We start from the raw sequence: 21195 nt of genomic DNA on the forward strand, positions 1-21195 counted from the left end.
TCTTTGCGTTGACTTAACATGTACATCACTCATGCACGCTTCATCAGCATCTGGTGTGAACGCAGCATAACAATTTCAGGCTGCATTTACACTAGTGCATTTTCGTTTTTGTTTGGTTTTGTTTTGTTTTAATTTAAGCATGAAAATGATTGTTTTTACTGCATTCTCCAATAACACTTTACTGCCTAAAACACATGACCATTCACACTCACTGAGCATGTGCATGTTTTTTTTTTTTTTTTCTTTGCAAAAACATAGTTGACACATTAACAATATTTTTAAACAATACACAAAATATCAATCACATTGTCAATTAACGTGTGCATATATTTCTGGGATTCATACTTTCAATCAGTTGTGTAATGGTCACATGAGAGGGGCTTGACGAATTAGGGAATAATAAATAGTCAAGAAGACCAGTCAGAGAGTGATTGTGGATAACACGCTTCCAATTTTAAACGTTTGCTCTTCAGTCAATATAGTGAAGCAAAACGCCATTTCCAAACTTAAATGGAGCTAGTGTTTTCAAAACGCTTAATTTTCTTGGAGTAATGTGAATGCCAGGCATAGATGAAATTAAATTTATCAGTTTTGAAATGAACGAAAATGTGTAAACAGCACCTCAGACGTGAGCTGACACTGTTTTTTTTTTTTTTTTTTTTGCAAAACTATGAAAAATAGTTGGGTTTAAAACATCCTAACTGGCAACCCAGCTCTGGGTAAACATGTTGCATTAAGCAGATGCTGATTTGTTTATTTATTTGACCCAGCTGATTGGCTTAAATATTAAACAATATGATGGGTTGCTTTCTTTAAAGTAACTAAATATGCTTATATTGCTTGCTTAAAATAAATCCATAGGTTGGAAATGAAAAATCACACAAATAATTACTAGAGCCAACAGTCTCAATCAAAAGTTGAACATTTGGGTTGAAATAAGGCAGTGTTTTTTAGAGTGTATTTTGTTTTACCTCCAAAAAAAATAAGCTTTGCAAGTATTGAATCATATTCAGTCTCTTGCATGAGCAATACATTGCTGGCTGTATAATAGGCACCATTGTTTATTTTAAATATATGTTTTTATAGTAGCCATATAAGTTGCATTTTCTTGAATGTCATGAACGTTTTGTTATGTATGCTTAGGAAAAAATGTAAAAAAAATAAACTATACCTTCTTATAGACAACATCTAGTTGTTCTTTTAGCGTGTTTTTTAACCACATGTATTCTCTTACTGTACAGACAAACACAAGTAAGGGTGATGAAATAGCACTGAACACAAACAATACACAATTACAAACAATAAAGTTCAGTGACACAATCTGTCAGCAGCGTGGCATTATGCGCATTCAGCTATTTCAGATCAGAGTGTTTTTTTTTCCTATCTGAAGGTCATGTAGGATCTTGTTGTTAAAGTGGTGTGTATATACACTGATTACTGATCCCTCATTACGTCCTGTACACAGACCTGAACAAATATTACTGACAGGTGCTCAGGCTGAAGCAACTCGACCAGTTCAAACAAAGCACAACGTGAGCCAGCCATATGGATCTGCTTTCAGAATATATTGCACTGTTTATGACTGCTTTTAAGTTGTATTTTGAAACAAGTGAAGAAAATAATTTTGGCTGCTGTATTGGGTTCACAGAGTAAAGCCATGAGGGACTCTTTACAGATAAAATCTACACTGAACAGTGCTCTGTCATAATGTCAACAAAATGGATTTAGTTCAAGGTCAAACAGTCAGCAAATCACCTTCACAGTGCATATTGGAGATGAGAGAGAAACAAACACAATTGACCAAAGTCAACAGAATCTGTAATCAACTGGTATAACAGGAAATAATCAGCGAGTTTAAAAAAAAAGTTATTTTAATTGTAAATATCTAAATGTTACATGGGTATCAATTGATTAATGGCATTAAGCTGAAGATCTCAGACAATAGAAAGTTCTGAGACAGATTGATTCCTTTTAATAAATTCAATATTTATTTATCTGCTTCAGGAGTAATAAAACAAACATCTTATCTTACAACTGTTTACCAATACAACCCTCAAAAAATGATTGCTTTTAGTTCAAACTACAACACAATTCTCACATATCTTGGGCTTTTTGTGGACAACTTAATAGTTTTATGTTTAATCCACTTAAATTTGTAAAAAAAAAATAAAAAAAAAATAATAAACTACCTTAATTCCTTCATGTTGTCCCAACACAAATTGATTGTGTGGAACCCAGCATTTTTAATTTTACAGTGAATAACCTTAAAATTGACTAACACACACACACACACACACACACACACACACACACACACACACACACACACACACACACACACACACACACACACACACACACACACACACACAAATTACAGATACTTTTAATAATAATAGCCTAATAATCATTTCACCTCATAACTGCAGACAACAAATAAACTATAAAATATACACAAAAGCTTTATTAGATTTTCAGTGTCTACAGTATATGATGCAAATAACTTGTCACGACTCGTTTTTTATTGGAATTGGCTTTGCTTTTATTTTTATGTGATCATTCTATGTTATTGTGGCATTTCAAAATAGAAATGAAGAAGCCAATGTGTAGGAGGCAGCAATATGTTTGTGAAAAAGATAATATGACATTCTCTTGTTCTCTATAGAACGCATGGATTACTACCAATTGAACATAATTATCATGAAAACACTAATAATGATCATAAGGAACTGCATATATGTTTTTTGAGAATGTAATGATGAATATTTGTTGTTGAGAAACACAACTCGTCTGTAGAGATATTTGGATGAAGAGAAAAATTCCATGTCTTATTTGGACAGATTAATGTCTTTGGCAGACAACAACAGCCAGTATGTGAATAATAGTAATGACAGTGACAATAATAACAGTGGGCCAGTTGGCAGTTGTGTGGAGCTTGCATATTCTCCCCTTGTTGACGTGGGTTTCTTCCGGATGCTCCGGTTTTCCCCTGCAGTCCAAAGACATGCGCTATAGGTGAATGGGGTAAACTAAATTGGAGGTAGTGTATGAGTGTGTGTGAATGTGATGGTGTTTTCCAGCACTGGGTTGCGACTGGAAGGGCATCTGGTGCCTAAAAAATATGCCAGATTAGTTGGTGATTCATTACGCTGTGGCAACCCCTGATAGATTAGGGACCAAGCCGAATAGAACTGTCCGTAGTGTGTATGTAAATGAGTGTGTGGGTGTTTCCCACTGAGTTGTGGCTGGAAAGGCATTCACTGGCTAAAACATGCTGGAATAGTTAGCAGTTCATTCCGCTGTGGTAACCTCTGCAATAGAGAGGAAGCCGAAGGAAAATTAATGAATGAATAATAATAATAACAACAACAATAACAATAATTGTTGCCGGTTGTTGTTGTTTGAGTTTAATTATTCACATCTGTGCTACTGTACATTTTGAATTCTTGTTATTGAATTTATTCTTTATTTATTTATTTCATATTTATTTTGTTTTTATTTTATTGTGTATATATATATAATTACAACAACACATGTATAATAATTGGTGTTTTTTATATATAATATTGATTAATGTTTGTTATTTTTAACCTTTTATAATACATTGTAAAGTAGTATAGTAGTAATAATAGTACAAAAACACCAATTGTTATTGCTAAAAAAATTTGTGCTCACTTATATCCATACTAATATTATTATTAAGAATTATTATTATTATTTGTACTAGTAATATCGCACTATTATTAGTATTTTATATATTATTGATCAATATTTGTTATTTTTTACATTTTAATACATTTTTACATTAGTATAGTAGTAGTAGTACAAAAACACCAATATTGTGATTGCTAAAATGTGTTGTTGCTTACTAATTTTCATAGTAATATTAATAATAATAATAATTACTGTTATTTTAGTTGTAATGTTGCAATATTATTGGTATTTTATATTATTGATTATTATTTGTTATTTTTTAACATTTTTAATACATTTTTACATTAGTAAAGTAGTATTAGTACAGAAACACCAATTGTTATTGCTAAAATGTGTTATTGCTTACTACTTTCCATAATAATATTTACATTACAAATTATTATTATTAGTAGTAATGTTGCAACATTATCAGCATTTTTTATATTGTTGATTAATATTTGGTATTTTTAACATTTTTAATACATTTTTATACAAGTATAGTAGCAGTACAAGAACACCAATATTGTGATTGCTAAAATGTGTTATTGCTTACTAATATCCATATTAATATTAATAATGATTACTGTTAATTTTTGTATTAATATTGTAATATTATTAGTATTTAATGAATATTAATATTATTAATATGATTATTAATATTATTGATTATTATTTGTTATTTTTAAAAATGTTATATATTTTACATTACCATAGTAGTAATAGTACAAAAACACAAATTTTTATTGCTAAAATTTGTAATTGGTTACTAATTTTCATACTAATATTAACATAACAAATTATTATTATTATTATTAGTAGTAGTAATATTGCAACATTTTCAGTATTTTTTATCTTTTTTATATATTTCTATTTATATATATATTTTTATTATATTTGTTATTTTTAACATTTTAAATAGATTTTTACATTAGTATAGTAGTAGTAATACAAAAAGAATTTGTTAAATAAATTTGTTATATTTGCATAATAATAATATTATTAAGAATGATTGTTATTATTTTCAGTAGTAATATATTGCAACATCATTATATAGTATGTGTTATAATACAATATATAACTATTAATTTGTTATTCTATTTTTGGTATTGTAGTAAAATATTATAAATATCTGTCATTTGTTAAAAATGTTTTATAATACAACAAATTGTATGACTGATTATTATTATTATTATTATGTTGTTATTATCATTATCATTAATGCTACAACAACAATAATAATAACAACAACAAAAACTGCACATGAAAACATTGAAGTATGTTGCTGAAGGCTTTTTAATCGTAAGGAAAAAAGAACGGCATCTGGCATCTGCACATCTTTTTCCACCGAACAACAACTGATGGGCAATAAACCATTATTCATGACATGCATGAGCTGCCAGAGAAACCACAAGCACAGGCTCTCACCATGAACACTGTCAAAAGCATGCAACATATTGCTTTAGAGCTTTGTGTGCTCACCATCTATAAACCAGTCAAAACAGGAAATAATATGTCTGTTGTGTGATGATTTGATATCTCAGGTCACATCACATCTTCTGTAGAAAAGCCTGGAAAAACAACACCCTGCATTTATTCAGCTGATAGTGATGAGAAGGACATCTGTCTTCATTAAAGTGTTTGACGGGGACTGGATTGAGTGACATGCGAAGTCAATATTCATGTACACACATATGTTAACAGAATCAACAGCAAAAAATAGCAGAAATCTCTGATGCATGCAGAGCCCCCACATCTGAGTCATCGTTTCATCCAAAGATAGGAATATCTCAAACCAGGGGTCACTGTCTGTCTAGAGCTGCTTTAAGATGCACAGTTTAAGCTGTGTTATGTTATTGCAAGCTTTATGGTTGGCAATACTATGGAAGTCAATCAGTGCCATAAGTCTTGATCATGAAATTTGATCCCGAGAGCACACAAATAATTTAGCACATGGACATGTACGTATACTGTATGTTGGCCTATATGATTCCTACAGTATATGAGATGCCAGTTGGAATCCACACTCTTTCATGTCCAGTTGTTTGAAACTATTCTGTTTAACAAAGATGATCAAAGTCCTTTTGTGTGAATGTACACCATAGGTCTCAAACTCGATTCCTGGAGGGCTGCAGCTCTGCACAGTTTTGCTCCAACCTTAAAAAAATCTATATTGTGATTCCAACTAATCAAGGTGTTCAAAACTACTACTGTTAAGCAGGTGTGACTTAGAGCAGGTTGGAGCTAAACTATGCAGAGCTGCAGACCTTCAGGGATTGAGTTTGAGACAATAAATGTACGCTATTTATTGTGTATTATATGATGATTATAAATGTTTTTTTTTCTTGCTTGTTCAAACTACTTATTTAAAATAACTGAAATAACATAGTTGTTGAGATTTTTTATGGAACAACCTAATTGTTTTATGTTCAATCCACTTAAAAGTGAACTTAATTTGTGTTGGGACACATAAATAAATTGTGTGGAATCCTACAGTGTATTGCCTATTATGAGACTGTTAATTTTGTTTTTGTGGCTCTGCACTGCTGAACATTAAGCTAATTGAATTAATTTTCACTCAATCCATACTTGTTGAATGTAATTAATTATATTTCTTGTAATCTGTTGCCTCAATTTTATTGAGTAGATCTAGGGTACGGTGCGAGGCAGTGGCGCAGTAGGTAGTGCTATCGCCTCACAGCAAGAAAATCACTAGGTCGCTGTTTCGAATCTCGGCTCAGTTGGCGTTTCTGTGTGGAGTTTGCATGTTCTCCCTGCCTTCGTGTGGGTTTCCTCCGAGTGCTCCGGTTTTCCCCACAGTCCAAAGACGTGGTACAGGTGAATTGGGTAGGCTAAATTGTCTGTAGTGTATGAGTATGTGTGTGGATGTTTCCCAGAGATGGGTTGTGGCTGGAAGGGCATCAGCTGCATAAAAACTTGCTGGATAAGTTGGCGGTTCATTCTGCTGTGGCGACCCCGGATTAATAAAGGGACTAAGCCGACAAGAAAATGAATGAATGATCTAGGGTACTGTTTCTTACAGCTGCTGAAAAGTCTCCAAATATGTGTTTAATCAAAATAAAAGCATTAAGTAGTTTTCATTATCATTATGTTTTTTTTTTAACCCAATATTTTTGTTTAAAATGTGCTTATCTTTCTAAGCACTGTTTGCAGTTACTTATTTTAAATGGCTGCTTTTAATTCATTTATTAAATTCAAATTCAATCCACACTTGTTGAATTTAATTAAAAATATTGCTTGTAATCTGTTGTCCCATTTGAACTGAGTAGATATATGTATTTGTACAGTGTACATGGCAGTATCCCATTACAGTTCTCGAGTCTTTTTTTTTTTTTTTTTTTTGTATGTTCTGATGCACCAACACAGACATAAATGCAAATACAGCTTATTTTCATGTGTTAGCTATCAAATGGAGTAGGAGAAGTATATCTTATATGGGAGGCAGCTAGGGACGAAAATCTTTACACAAAACATAATTGTGACATAAATTTTTCTAGACAACCAGACCCAAAAAGAGGTGCTTAAGGGGTCAGAATTTTAAATAAAGTATGGTCATGGTGCGAATTACAGTGGGGTTTGGAGGGATCAGACCCCCCTAATTAACGCTTGATCCCCTCTAAAGGACATCAAAACAAGATATATTGGGGGTCAGTTCTTTAATAGTTAAGAAATAGTTTGCTCTGACCTGTATCTTAAATATTAGTAATTAAAACAATGATAACACTTAACCACCCCTGTAATGTTCCATACCATTGTGAATGCATTTTTGTGTCCAAAAATATTAATTCAATGGTTTGAAACCGGCAAATCTAAAGAACCAACAGACAGCGTAAGTGTTCACGAAACATGTTTCTTGTAAAATAGGCATTTGCACTGTAGGTGTCCGTATAGATGCATAGTTTGTATTTTAAAATATACGTGCTTGCACAAGGAAGTAAAACAGTAAAATAAAAATATGTACAGTTTTTAATGGTCATCCATTAATAGATTTATTTAATATCACAATTGTCATTGAGAACCACTCAATATCCCTTAAAACACTGAAAACTTAAGTTAATTTAATGTAGTCAATTAGATGTATTCGAAATAAATATATAAATTTAGTTCACTGAGGCATATTACCGAACATAATCGAAAAACTTGACCTGACTAATCCTCAAGGTATTCACACCCTTTTGTGCTTATAATAATGAGATTCTTTCATATATAAAATCCCTTAAGATAATAAAAGCAAAAAGTGCAATTAATCTTCTGTCTTTGATAGAAAAGTAGAAATTACAGAAAAACCCCTAGACCTTTTTCATTTATTTATAATTTTTTTTAAAGATTTAGTTATGTATATTATTTCACTTGTAATTATTTTATGTAACATATTATGTGTTCTTTATTTGCACCTGTTTCCTTTTTTTTTGTAATGTAAAGGTGTACTGATAATACCAAGTTGTTGTACATTACTATATGTTTAATAATAATAACAATAATAATGATAAAATAAAATAAAAATAATTCACACTCTGTGTATGGTGGCCAAGAGAGCTCAAATGTCCTGCAAGCTAAGAAAGCATGCAAAAAGAAAAGCACTAACAAATTGAGAACACATGAAAACACACATGCTTTCATATTCTCATGACTTGCTAATGAAACACTGCTTACTAAGATTTAATGCTTGTGTCTTTTCGTGTGGTTTCTTGTTGTTAGCATATTTTTATTCCTAATAATTCGACAGATTGCATTTCATTTAACATTAACTATGCGATTTGTCAGATTATTAAGATTATTAAAATAAACAAAGAACAAGGAGCCATATTACAGATGCATCCACTATACTGTGAAGATGACAATCTAGTCAGTGTCTGTGACTTCACTAAGCCAATATAAAATGAGTTTGTCAATAAGTTATTAAAATGTTAATGCAGCCTCCATATGGGTTTTCCCTCACATATTTATAATCATTACGTCTGCCATTGTGATTATACAAGCTTAGTGTGTGCGATTGAGCTCTTATTAGGCTATGTTAAATGTTCAATATTATTATTATTATTATTATTATTATTATTATTATTATTATTAAATTGTTCATTAATAAATGTTCATTAATGATTAGTAAACTAATTGCCTAATATAAAAGACTACTAGCCAAAACCATGAAAATCTTTAGTTGATGGAAGCCTTAATTTTAAATAATTTAAAGTCATAACTTCAACTTAATCTTTGATGTTTTTTTTTTCTTCTTCTTAAATTGTGAAAATGAGCATTGATACATTTGCAACATTTTGTCTCACAAAAAATGCCTTTCTTCTTCACCTGCTTTTTTGTCTTGATTCTAGTCCAAATATTTAAAATGTAATTATTTCTAAAGCATCTTATTTAGACAAACACAAATACAATCTTGTTTTAAGACATAATATGCCAAAATTAAGTGTGTTTTTATTTAAAACAAGCAAAGTAATTGTGTTTGTCCTTTTCACATATACAGTAAGATTATTTTGCTTACATTTTGGCAGATTTTTTTGCTTGTTTTATGGAGAAACTCACTTAATTTTTGCAATTTTTTTAACAACAAGATTATATGTTTTTGCTTGTTTTTTTATTAAAGAATTTTTAGGTATTTGGACTCGAATACTCAAAGTCAGATTTTTAATTTTTATTTTTTTGCATTGTCAACCAGTTCTCCTCATTAGGCGTATTTTTTAAACTGATGCAATGTAACAATTCATTAAATATATAAATACATTTAAAAACATATTAACACAGAGGTATTGATATATTCAAAAGAGGTATTTAAAAACATAAATACAACAGAGGCTATTAGCCAGGTAATTATTGTTCTGAATATTTTGTAAAATAAAAGTATAACATCCATATATAACATTATGCAAACCTCTTAATTTAGACTGTAGGATTTTGTTTGGGTTTAAAGACAGAAATGTAACTTAAGATTAACATGGATGGACTAATGGATTTATATTTTGTAATGTAACATAGCATAAGCCTACGAACAGAATATCATTTGAGTTTCATTAATGTAGTCTATAGCATACAATTAGTGAAGCACTACTAAAAGGGTTTTTGGCAGGATCACTATGGCTTGATTGGCTTAATGCTGTCAGCTCATAACACTGTGGTGACCCCAGATAAAGAAAGAAATGAGCTGAAGAAAAGTAAGTGAGTGGCTTTATGTTGTTTTGCTTGTGTCTTCTAGGAGTAAACAGCGTACGCTTTGAATGAAGCTGCAGTGACTGAAGAAGACACAATGCAGGCTGGTGCTTTAGATGCTGTCCATGTCCTCAGCTGTTTTCTCTTAAACCTCATCTATCACTCCACTGGCTGGACAGAATGGTCTCAGCCGTTACTGCAACCGTTTGCTGCATTGACAAGAAATCTGGAGCTCTTCTGGAAAGGTCAGGTCATGTTTAAAGCAAGCTGTTTTAATCTGACTGCAACATAATTTAGGGCAATATATTTAAACCTATCACTGATAGATATGAATACACATTTCAGGATATAAATTTGTGTTGCTTTTGAACAAGGGTTATAATTACTCAACCACCGTGCAACAGTGCAATGCAGTAACGTTGGACTTGCGGCTTTCTTTTAAAATGTGTCACCATCTAGTGGACAAACTTATCCTCATATTTGTATTATGCCATTCTCTGTTTTTCACCGATAATGAAACACCGCCACCAAGTGAACCAGAAGCAACACTAGCCTTTTTAGTCACTATTTATTTTATTAAGTGCGTTTTCTTGAAGTCAACATTGGGCATGAAGGTCTTAGGTGTGGTCCTATTTTTTAAAGAAATGTCTTAATTAAATTAGATAAATAAATATATATATAATACATAATATATAATAATAATATATATACATTTTAAGATTTTAAAGTGTTTAACATTTTTTTAATAATTTTTTTGTATTTTTATATACCTCTAAAAGTACCATGTTTTATGTAAAATATTCATAATTAATGTTCCATTTAATATTTATTTTCTATATTTATTTTTCATCACCACAAATTTAATAATTCCATTAAGTTCCAACATTATATGTGCTGTATTGAATTTGTTGGGAAAATTTAAAATGCTTTTATTAAAATTGGTTACACACACACACACACACACACACACACACACACACACACACACAAAGGAGAAACATTTGACAATTGTTTCTTCATTTCTCTGTATTTACAAGATTTATTACATATAGACTTGAGCAAAAAAATATAAATCATAAAGGAATATTTTACTTAAAACATGTGCTTATTAATGGCAAATAATCTCTTGTTTTATTTTTATCTCCAGAGCTGTACATGTTTTTGTAATCAAAATAAAAAGTATGGATAATCTTAATTATAGTTGGCAATGCAATATTGGAGTTCATTGTGCTTGATGTCATTTAGGAAAAGAACTACAAACTGTGTGTCTTGTTGTCTAATATTTTTTTTTATATATTTTTTGATTAATGCTGACTTTAAACTCATTGATGGTCAGTTTGTTTTAGGGCTCATCTCTCTTTCAAAAAAACAAACCAATGTTAAAAACACCTCTATAGCCATGACCGCTGAAAACAAAAAGGTATTTCGAAAAAGCAAGTTCTGATTTCCAACATTTACACCAAAACATGTCTTAAAGATAAAATTCACCCAAAAATGAAAATTTAATCACTATTTACTTAACCTTAAGTGGTTTCAAACCTTTAGTCTGAGTTTTTTTTCAGCTGTTGAACAGCACATTTTTCTAAATACCTTCTTTGAGGGTTAAAAGTGAAAAAAAATAACTTAAATGTTTTAAACAATTAAGGGGTGAGTGAATTCTTTTTTTTTTCTCTGTAAACTGTTCCCTAAAGAGGGATTACAGGTTAACCTACCAATGTCTACCAATAAAGAATAAAAATAATATTATTAATAATTATTAATTTGGTTAAATTTAAAGCAGCACAACTTATGTTTAAAGATAGGAATAAATTACTTCTGAAATGTATATAAAAGTGTTTTGAAGAAAGACAAGGGGGATATAATCTGAGAGAAGAACAAAATCTTAAGAGGTTGAAAACAAGGACAACCTAAAAGAAATATGTTGTCTGTATGTAATTAAACATGGAATAGTCTGGAACAGATTTTCAAACAATGTCAGGATATGAATCAATTTAAAAAGTTGTATAAACACATTTTATTAAATGAATATAATGATTACTAGAAGTAAAGTGAAAAAGAACAAAATGAGAAAGGTATGATGACATTTCAATTAATGGCTTTTAGCAATACTATTTTTGGGTAAATGTTATAAAATGTAAATGTACAAATGGAATCAAGCATATAATATGTCAAAGATGCCAAAAGGATAAAATATAATTTCATGTAAAGCTCATATGTCTACAGGTAAAAAGAATAGATAAGTAAAAGAAGAAATAAGTCAAAGAAATAAATGAATGATGCGTGTGATAATGGGATGGGGAAAATAAGCTTCATCCTGCTCCATTTCGACCATGTTGAAATGTATTTTGTTTAAAAGAATTGTTTTGTGTATGATTTTTTCTGTTCGAAATAAATAAATAAAATACAATAAAATAGTTATAAAAAAACAGACAGACAGACACTTCACATTACAGGGCCACTATACCACTTGATTTATTCACATGTTTACTTCACAATGCATTAGCAGATAATCATTTTAAATGCCTGCTGCATTAAAAGCCTATAGTGGAAAAATTACATAAAAATGCATTTAAGCAATAATTTGTAAACAAATAATGCATAATAGTGACCATGTTTAAATGCAGAATACATATGCTGACAAAATAAGAAAGGTCTTTTTTGAGTAAAATAAAAAATTAGTATATCATTCACATGCAGATGATGCATAATCATATATTAAAATATCTTTTATATATATATATTGAAAATACATACCTATTTTAAACAATTTCTTAATATAAGAAACACCTAAAAGCTTCACTGATACTCTTCACTGTATCAACAATGAACTCACATAAATGTCACATGTAAGTTTCTACTTGTTATTAAACCATCGATGCTCTATTATAATTTCTAAGAGCTTATAATGTGCATTAGCATATTTTCAGCACGAGTTTGTGTTAAAAACTGCGGAAAAACTGGAGGGAAAGCTCGTAACCAAGAAACATAGTTGCACACATCGGAAATCCTCTGATAGCATTTACAGTCGCTCCACGAAAGAAAACCTGCATTAAGAAAAAAATTTATCAGCATTATATCTACAATGTAAAAAATGGCCGTGATTTTAACAGTAAAAAACTGTAAAAATGGTACAGTAAAAATCCATAACCTGGTTAACAATATGTTTTCTTAAGATAAACGGCGAATAACCGTAAATTCAGTTTCCCATAATTCCCTGCATGGCTCGTTACTTTTTATGCTTTTTGTTGACATTAATATGAATCTTATTGGTTGTTTCTCCATCAGTTATGTCCATTAGAGATTTATGTTACATCTAACAATGATAAACAATGTTTATTTTTATGACTTTAATTTTATGCGTGTTACAATACTGGTAGTAGCTGTGTGAATGACACTGGACACCTTTTATAGACTGATACATTTTTCTGCTTGTGAGAAAAGTAGTTTATGCTGAGCATTGGTCCATTATTTAACTTTCTTATCACCACCTGCATATGGCTGTGTTAACGTGTCGATCTGTATAACAAAAGATGTGTAGACGTTGGTAATTCAAAATGCAGACTTATTACCTCTATACATAAATGAAATAGGGTATTTTACTGTAAAATGAGGAATTACTTTTACAGTTTGTACTGTATATTTATCGATGAAATACTGGCAACCACAGCTGCCGTTTTTTTTACTGTAAATTTTACAGATTTATTTTTACAGTGAATATTTCAATAAAACTCTGAATAAGCAAGTTTAATTATAAATAGCAAACAACTGGGGTCTGATTTATAACATTTGTGTAGAAAGGTTACAAAATTTATTTAATAATGGTTCAAATGCTCATTTGATGGCTCAGATGATGATTTAAAGTGGTTCAAGCTCATATGATGATTTAAAGTGGTTCAATTCAGTCAATATTTAAGTTGAATATGTTTACTTAGAATTTACGTACAGCTGTGCACATTTCCCATCAAGTTTGTTTTTTTCATAGATCATAACTTTTGCATCTGTTTTGTGTGTATGCCACATTTATAAATGAGATTTAATGCTAAATTTAATTATGCTCAATTTTAAAAGCTACATTCTCTGTTTCTGTAGATTTACTAAATTTATTAGCTTTGGCTGTAATCAATGAGAGGTTTGATAAAGTTTCTTTCAAATTTCAAATTTCAAACAAAAACATTTTCATTTAGAGTTTTTATTTATTTATTTTGTTTGTTAAATGAAAGTTGGACTGAATAACAAATACTGTACTTTGGGTTATTCTACCAATCACTTTCTAAAACCGCTCCCTATTCACCATATACTGTAGTGCACAGCTATTAAATAACTGGAGGGCTGCAGCTCTGCACAGTTTAGTTTCAACCCTAATTAAACATACCTGATCAAACTAACTGTCCTTCAGGCTAAACGAACTAAACTGTGCAGGGGTGTGGCTCTCCAGGAACTGAAGGTCTATCTTAAATCACATACTTAGGCATTATTTTATGCCATTTTGTAGCAAATATAGTCTAAGTAGTGCATTCACACAGAAAACTCCAAAAAGATTATGTGCACTTTAAATACCCACATGATGCACTTAATCAGTTGTTTCAATAAAGTGTGGAATGGTGAACACTTCAAACACTCAACAGTCGCAGCTTTGATCATGTAGTGAAATAAGTGGAGCTTCTGAGTGCTCATGTTCATCATTCATTTATTATTTTTCTTTTCGGCTTAGTCCCTTTATTTATCCGGGGTCGCCACAGCGGAATGACCCGCCAACTTATCCAGCACATTTTTACGCAGCGGATGCCCTTCCAGCCACAACCCATCTCTGGGAAACATCCACACACACTCATTCACACTCATACACTGTAGACAATTTAGCCTACCCAATTCACCTATACCATGCAGAACATGCAAACTCCAGAAACGCCAACTGACCCAGCCGACGCTCGAACCAGCGACCTTCTTGCTGTGAGGCGACAGCACTACTGCGCCACTGCTCATGTTGGATTACTTTATTTATTTTGGATTGAGAAAACAAAATTCTCCTACCAGTGATTATACTGCCTCCTGATGGTTAATGCAGTTATACTTATGGCAGGTATTATTTGGTAGTTTGGTCATTTATTTCATTAATTTGGTGACTGTCAAATGTCATTAGGGAAATGGTTTGAATTTCCGATTAGTAAAAAAAAAGATGTTCCATTTGAGATGACACTACATTCATATACTATGCTGTTGAGTGTGTAAGTGCAGAAGTACATAGTGCATAGTGTGTATTGTACCAGTTGGGACGCAGCTTGAGTTAGACACCCCTGCTGTTGTGCAATATATGAGGTGTCCACCATTTTTTTGTTGTCTGAGTGACAACAAATATTGAGTGAATAACTATTTTTTTTATTTTGTACATTCATTCTCTACATTTGATGTACACACTCATTAAAGTGGCATTCACCCCCCCCCCCCCCCCCAACAAACATACTTTCTGTCTCACATTATGCATAACTCATTTTTGTTCCCTCTTTCCTGATAGAGTCCTTTCAATTTTAAATTAGGAAAAACTCTCATCAGTAGTTTACATAATTAAATTTTTAAGTGGTGTCTTAAATAAGTTTGTAATATTTAAAATGGTTGAGCTTATTTCACGGTTTAAAATCTCAACCATGATCTTAACCATACCACTTTAATTAAAACCAGTTAATGAAATATAGAACCACCAAATGTAATGAAGCAGATTTTTGTACCTGGCTAAAAAATTTTAAGCAAGTGCTTGTTTCTACTTGTTATTTTTCTAAGTCTTTGGCCAGCTGTTCATGCCCGGAAGCTGTTGCAAAAAATCATTCTAAAACTCGAAATACAAACTTGAAAATGCATTAAATAATTTCAGCAACTTACATGTATTCCCTCTGTTCTGTAACTTTGCATGATACAATGCAAAATGCCCTTGTATTTCCTCTGATGCATAGCATCTGCCTGCAAGCGGCTTTTCACCACATCGGATGGTGTTGCAGTGACCCATGAGATTGATCCTGTGAACAACAGCAAAACCAGATCAAGTCAGATCTTTGTATTCTTTGTCCTTAAGACTCTACTGGTGAGTAAGGTTAAACAATTGACTAATATTTATCACCACACTTCCCCAGTTGATGAATGCCATTAAGAATGACAAACCTTTTATGTATTTATATTTACATAAACAAGTGAAATATGTACTCATTTGCATACATTTCTAGCACAAAAATCTAAACATTGAATAACTTCAGGTTCAAAATTGGTTAAAAGTCTTTTACAGAGGAGATCTGAGGAATTAAATTGTATATAATCAATAAAAAATGTGCATCCTCAAATTATGGATGGGCATATCCAAATATTTAAATATCAAACATTAAATTTTAAATAAAACTGTGATGTTTGTTTTATATAAGTTCTATTGACATTCAGACTTATGACTAAGTAAAGATGAATAACATATCTTTGAAAAAAAAAAACACTTTAAAATATGTACTATAATTGCAATTTACAGACACGTTGACAAGATGTGACAAAATTAACAAAAGTGTGATGGTAAAAAGTGCAAACTCTGGATGTTTTCTTTAGACTGAAAAAAACACTATGAAAATAACAACGTTTTTGCTGCAGCGCCTAGCCTGACTCCCACTAGGGTCATATTAAGGTTAATCTTGGTCATTCTCACCATATACCAATAGGAGGGAAGTTTTTAATTTGAAGTACAGTGAGACATTTCCAAGTAATCCACTCTCCCACTATGCTCAGCCAAATATACACTTGTTAATCTTTGGGTGCCTGCTGTGAGGTTTGGTTTCATGCAGTGGTTCTGACACATTTACCTCAACTGAACTTGAAACTCAAAAACACTGCAAGTGCATCTGGACTTTCTTTAAGCATCACATGAAAACATTTTTTTTAAACTACTGAAATAACTCTCTGGATAACATTTTTATTTTTAAAAGTAAAGTTTTACTCCTTTACAAAACTTGACAGCATTTTCATGTCTTCAAAAAATGTAAGTAATTTTTCTTTCGTATTGTAAGATGACAGATGGAAAACTGTCCAGTGTATTATATTAAATGGCGACAAACAACGTTTCTCTTTCGCCTGTCTCGATCACTATATTTGTGACATAGTAAACACTATTGTCTATTGTGTACACTATTTAGTAACAATATAAATTATAATGCATTGATGATGAGGTCCAAGAAGACGTTAATAACATTAACATCTGTCTTAACCATATATGGTTCGGTACTGGATTACGTGTGCTGAAACGTGTGTGGGTCTGCAACTGTATTTTATTATGGATGTCATTGTTATTTCCAGCATTCTTCAAAATATCTTCTTTTATGCTCAACAGAAAAAAAAAAAGAAAATATAAATGGTTTGGAGCACTTTAGTAAATGGTGAGCAATTTGTGGTTAAAGTATACTAAGAACAAAAAAGCCAACAGATGGCGCCAAACTGTATTTGTTATAATGAATTAATTGATCATGTTACATTAACATCTAAAAAGGCAGTGAGAACATATTGATTATAAAAGCATATAAGTATTTATAATAATAACAGTAAAATCTTTTTCTATAGACTGTTGTTGGGGGTTTTGTAAGCTTAGAAACATGCATCAAATCATCAGATCACTTAAGTTCCATTTTAGCTAGTAGTCAGCGGAGTGTTTAGACAGCAGAAACTAGCTTTTGAAACTAAGCCCATGTCTCATTTACCTGCTAAACCTCCTGCTAGCCATATGCAGCATGGAGGCGGTGAGCTATTGTCATCAGGATTCAGCCAGTTACAGAACAATGTGTACGGTATGAAGTACAGAGCATAACCAGGTATATCCCGCAGTATCATAGCTCCGGCTCCTCTGTAGAGCCCTTGAATACCCTCATTCTGCAGGACTGTACTAATGCAGTGTAGAGGCCCTCTGTAAAACGACTGGCTCTGAATTCCCATTGACCGAAGAGGGACGCTCCCATTCCCAGCAAGGTTGAAGTTCTCTGAAACCACACAAAACAGTATATGAGTAATGCTCTATGCATTTTTAGTAGACTTTTTTCAATTGTTTAGTTTCTTGGAAATGATTAGCATTTAGTAATCATTACCTACTGTAGGAGGTTTTCCCTTAAAGGGACAGTTCACCCAAAAATTAAAATTAACTCACAGTTTACTTGACCTCACGTTGATCTAAATCTTTATAAGTTTTTTTTTCCTCACAAAGCAATATATTTTGAAGAATCCTGCATGAAATTCGGTAGCCATTGGCATCCACGGTTGGAAAAACAAATTATATGAAGGCCATCGACTACTGTTTTTCAACATTATTCAAAATATATTCTTTTGTGTTCAACAGAAGAAAGAATCTTAACCAGGTTTGGAACAAGTGTAATGTGTGTAAATGATGACCTTTTTTTGGTTGGGGTGGGGGAAGGGTAAACTGTTCATTTTAACATCAGTATGATAAAATTCTATCTTACCTGCAAGGACAGGTTGAGTTTGCATTTGTAGTCTAATTTTGACCAGGTCAACAGGGGCTCCAACCCCCACTGACACCAGACCGGTCAGCATGCTCGCTACAGTCAAGTCCAGCATGCTGCATGGGTGTCTACCATCACCATAACGGTATTTGCTAATGAGGCGCTGTGTGTTGCTGAAGAAGCCGAATACCATAGAGTTATAAAGCGTGATGCTAGCCAGTGGAAAGGACAGTCCTTTGAAAAAGCCTATAACCTGTGAAAACACAAAAGATTGAGTTTTTTTGTCAGGGATTGTTAGCTGATGTTTGCATGAATAGGAAAAACCTCTTCGTACTAAAAATACAACAAAAAAGAGCCAAAGCAAAGTCAAAACATTCAATGTTTCTTCAATCAATCATCTGTAATCATACAAAAGCTCCAAGAACATTTTTGTGTGCCTAAAAAAAAAAAAAAAAAAAAAAAAGTTTTCTGCGTCAGATTCTGAAAGTTGGGCATTTACTATGGTTAATATGATGCTTGCATGTCACACTACTGACCTATATAGCATGCATCATATTTCCTGAAGTAAATGATCACCTTGACCTGACGGAAACAGACAAACTAAGACACATTGTATATATATATATATATATATATATATATATTTTTTTTTTTTTTTTTTTTTTTTTTTTTTTTGCCGCACTAAAATTAAGAGCTTCACTTGATTAAAGGTTAAACCCCTGAAATATTACTGAATGTAATGACAATGTTTTTGTTTCTTTTTTCTGGCCTCTTTACTGTCTATGGAGAATAAGAAAGCAAATGTTTAATTTATTGGTAAACTAACCCTTTAATATTACAAGTAAACAGGATATAAATTACTGTAACTCAAAGTTAAAGCAATGACTATTGTTTCTACTTTCATCAATATGAATCCTGTAATAGCCATATTTTAATGGTGTTATAATAAACATTGTTTATATACTTTTCATAAAGTTTATTTAAACCTTGGGTATTTAAATGTATAGCAAAACAGGAAGGACTCAATCAGTTCAACGGTCTGTGGCCTGGAGTAATTGTGATACACCTACCACAAAAGGTTATAAAACCTTACATTTTCCTTTTTGTAGATTGTGACAACACAGTGGAAAGTATTCTTGTATCCTTTGCCAGCTTGTAAGCGAGTCTGTAAAAGAGCAGAATTTATTTTTTCCCCATTAATTTTTCCCCTTTTATTTATAATAAATTCATCCTAAACAATACATGTTTAAATATAAATATATTTTTTTAAATTATAAACATGTAATACATGTATATCTAATATTATATATATATATATATATATATATATATATATATATATATATATATATATATATATATATATATATATATATATATATAAAGAAGGATTTTTCTTACCTTGACTGTGTCAAGTGGATGACCTACGATCACACTGGATGCTCCTGAAAAAAAAACATTTTTGCAGCTGAAGACGATGATAGATTCTGCATCACATAGTTTAGTAGGAGGCTCTTCTAGCAGAACACTGTGTCCATTTTCATGAATAAGTTGCATTGTTATGAACATTTCATGGTGGGTGAACATGCACATTAGAGCTTTTCAAAAAAAAAAAACATTTCTCTTTTCATTGGAGACTAAAATCCGTTTTACACCAAAACAAGTCTTCATTATAAACCCGTGAAACCAGCGTTGTTGCGTTGTTTGCACAAAGGCGAACAATAGTTGAAACACTTTGTAAAGTTATCTTAACTGATTTTAACGACGACGTGACAACAAATTCATTTAAAAAAAACAATTTTGTACGTTTTCTTGAAACTTTAAGAAAATAGTTCTTCCAACAGCACATCACACACACAAAAAACCTTGATCAACATAAACAAGACAAAAGACGCCCCTCCCGCGGCTTGTTGCCATCTCTCCATAAAACGTTTTCCAAATCATTTTTTATTCTTTAAAGTCTCTCATTTCGCTGTAGTTTGCAGAACTAGCATATGCAATAGGTAGAGTTATATCGCTTTAAAGCAGTTGTTTGGTTTACAACCAAAAACAGACAAACAAACAAACAAGATAAAGTGCTTCATGAAGATGCATAAAATATGGGCTATTTGATAAACTTTACGAAAATGTACGTTTTTTTAGTTCGTATTGTCAAACACGACACGTTTTACAAAACAGGAATCAAAATAAAGCTCACCTCCAATCCACCCTGCTAAAAAATCATCCAACTGAAAGACTGTCATTGTACAACTGAGTGAATTTACACGGGAGATTTCCACATAGGCGTCGGCATTGATGCATTGATTTAAAAGTTCAAGCCAAACATCCTTAAGCTTTATTTAAGAGTTCGTCAGATCTATAAAAGCTGAGGTAAAACTTCAGCTCCATCCCAGCATTTTAAATCGGCGAGGGGGGAGTATAAGGGGGCGTTGCAGAGATACGAAAATAGATTTGTCCACCAGCAAACAGTCATTATGACTTGATTAAAACAATATGCTCAGACATATTTTCCGTTATTGTGGAGTATACGGGTAAATTACGCCATTCTCTATCATGTGACTTGAAACGTGGCTGCTGAGTTCTTCTATATGTTGAGGAATGCGTGGCATTTGGCGTCTTAAACAGATCGACTGAACATAAAAAAGGAATTAGTTTTTTCACAAGGATTTATTGAAAATTATGTTTCTGTTATTCTTAAATGCTGCTTTTGATAAATATTTACAGTCCAATGGCACATCCTTGACATGAAACGTTATCTATAGGTTTAGATGTAAACAAACGTTCTGTAAATATCATGCTTAAGTTCATGGAAAGTTACTTCCAGTGTGTTGTGATGTTTTAAACTTAAGGACACAGATAG

At 31.8% G+C, this 21195-nt stretch overlaps 2 protein-coding genes across 9 annotated transcripts in view; one reads left to right on the forward strand and one right to left on the reverse strand.

Moving 5' to 3' along the window:
- Window positions 1-21195, forward strand: part of LOC147833963 (uncharacterized) — a 278169-nt gene that overhangs the window by 56984 nt on the left and 199990 nt on the right. For 2 of the 3 annotated variants that reach the window (XR_015507502.1, XM_087281515.1), the window contains one exon: window positions 9914-10112. Coding sequence is in view for 2 of the 3 variants with exons in the window: in XM_087281515.1 (XP_087137641.1) it covers window positions 10048-10112 (65 nt within the window). In the remaining variant the exon portion in view is untranslated. Of the gene's footprint in view, window positions 1-8953; window positions 10113-21195 lie in introns of those variants that run through there. The other variant, XM_087281514.1, reaches the window with a different exon arrangement.
- slc25a48 (solute carrier family 25 member 48) lies at window positions 4968-20707 on the reverse strand. Of its 6 annotated transcripts, none has more exons than XM_087280363.1 (7): window positions 20533-20707; window positions 19737-19780; window positions 19429-19500; window positions 18336-18588; window positions 17583-17858; window positions 15742-15875; window positions 4968-5261 (listed from the first exon to the last, which is right to left on the reverse strand). In XM_087280363.1, exons 1-7 carry the CDS (start codon window positions 20576-20578, stop codon window positions 5241-5243), a joined length of 846 nt encoding a protein of 281 aa, XP_087136489.1. In that variant the 5' UTR covers window positions 20579-20707; the 3' UTR covers window positions 4968-5240.

The sequence above is a fragment of the Danio rerio genome, chromosome 14 (genome assembly GCF_052040795.2).
Source record: "Danio rerio strain M-AB ecotype USA chromosome 14, GRCz13ab, whole genome shotgun sequence".
In the NCBI taxonomy this organism is placed as follows: domain Eukaryota; kingdom Metazoa; phylum Chordata; class Actinopteri; order Cypriniformes; family Danionidae; genus Danio; species Danio rerio.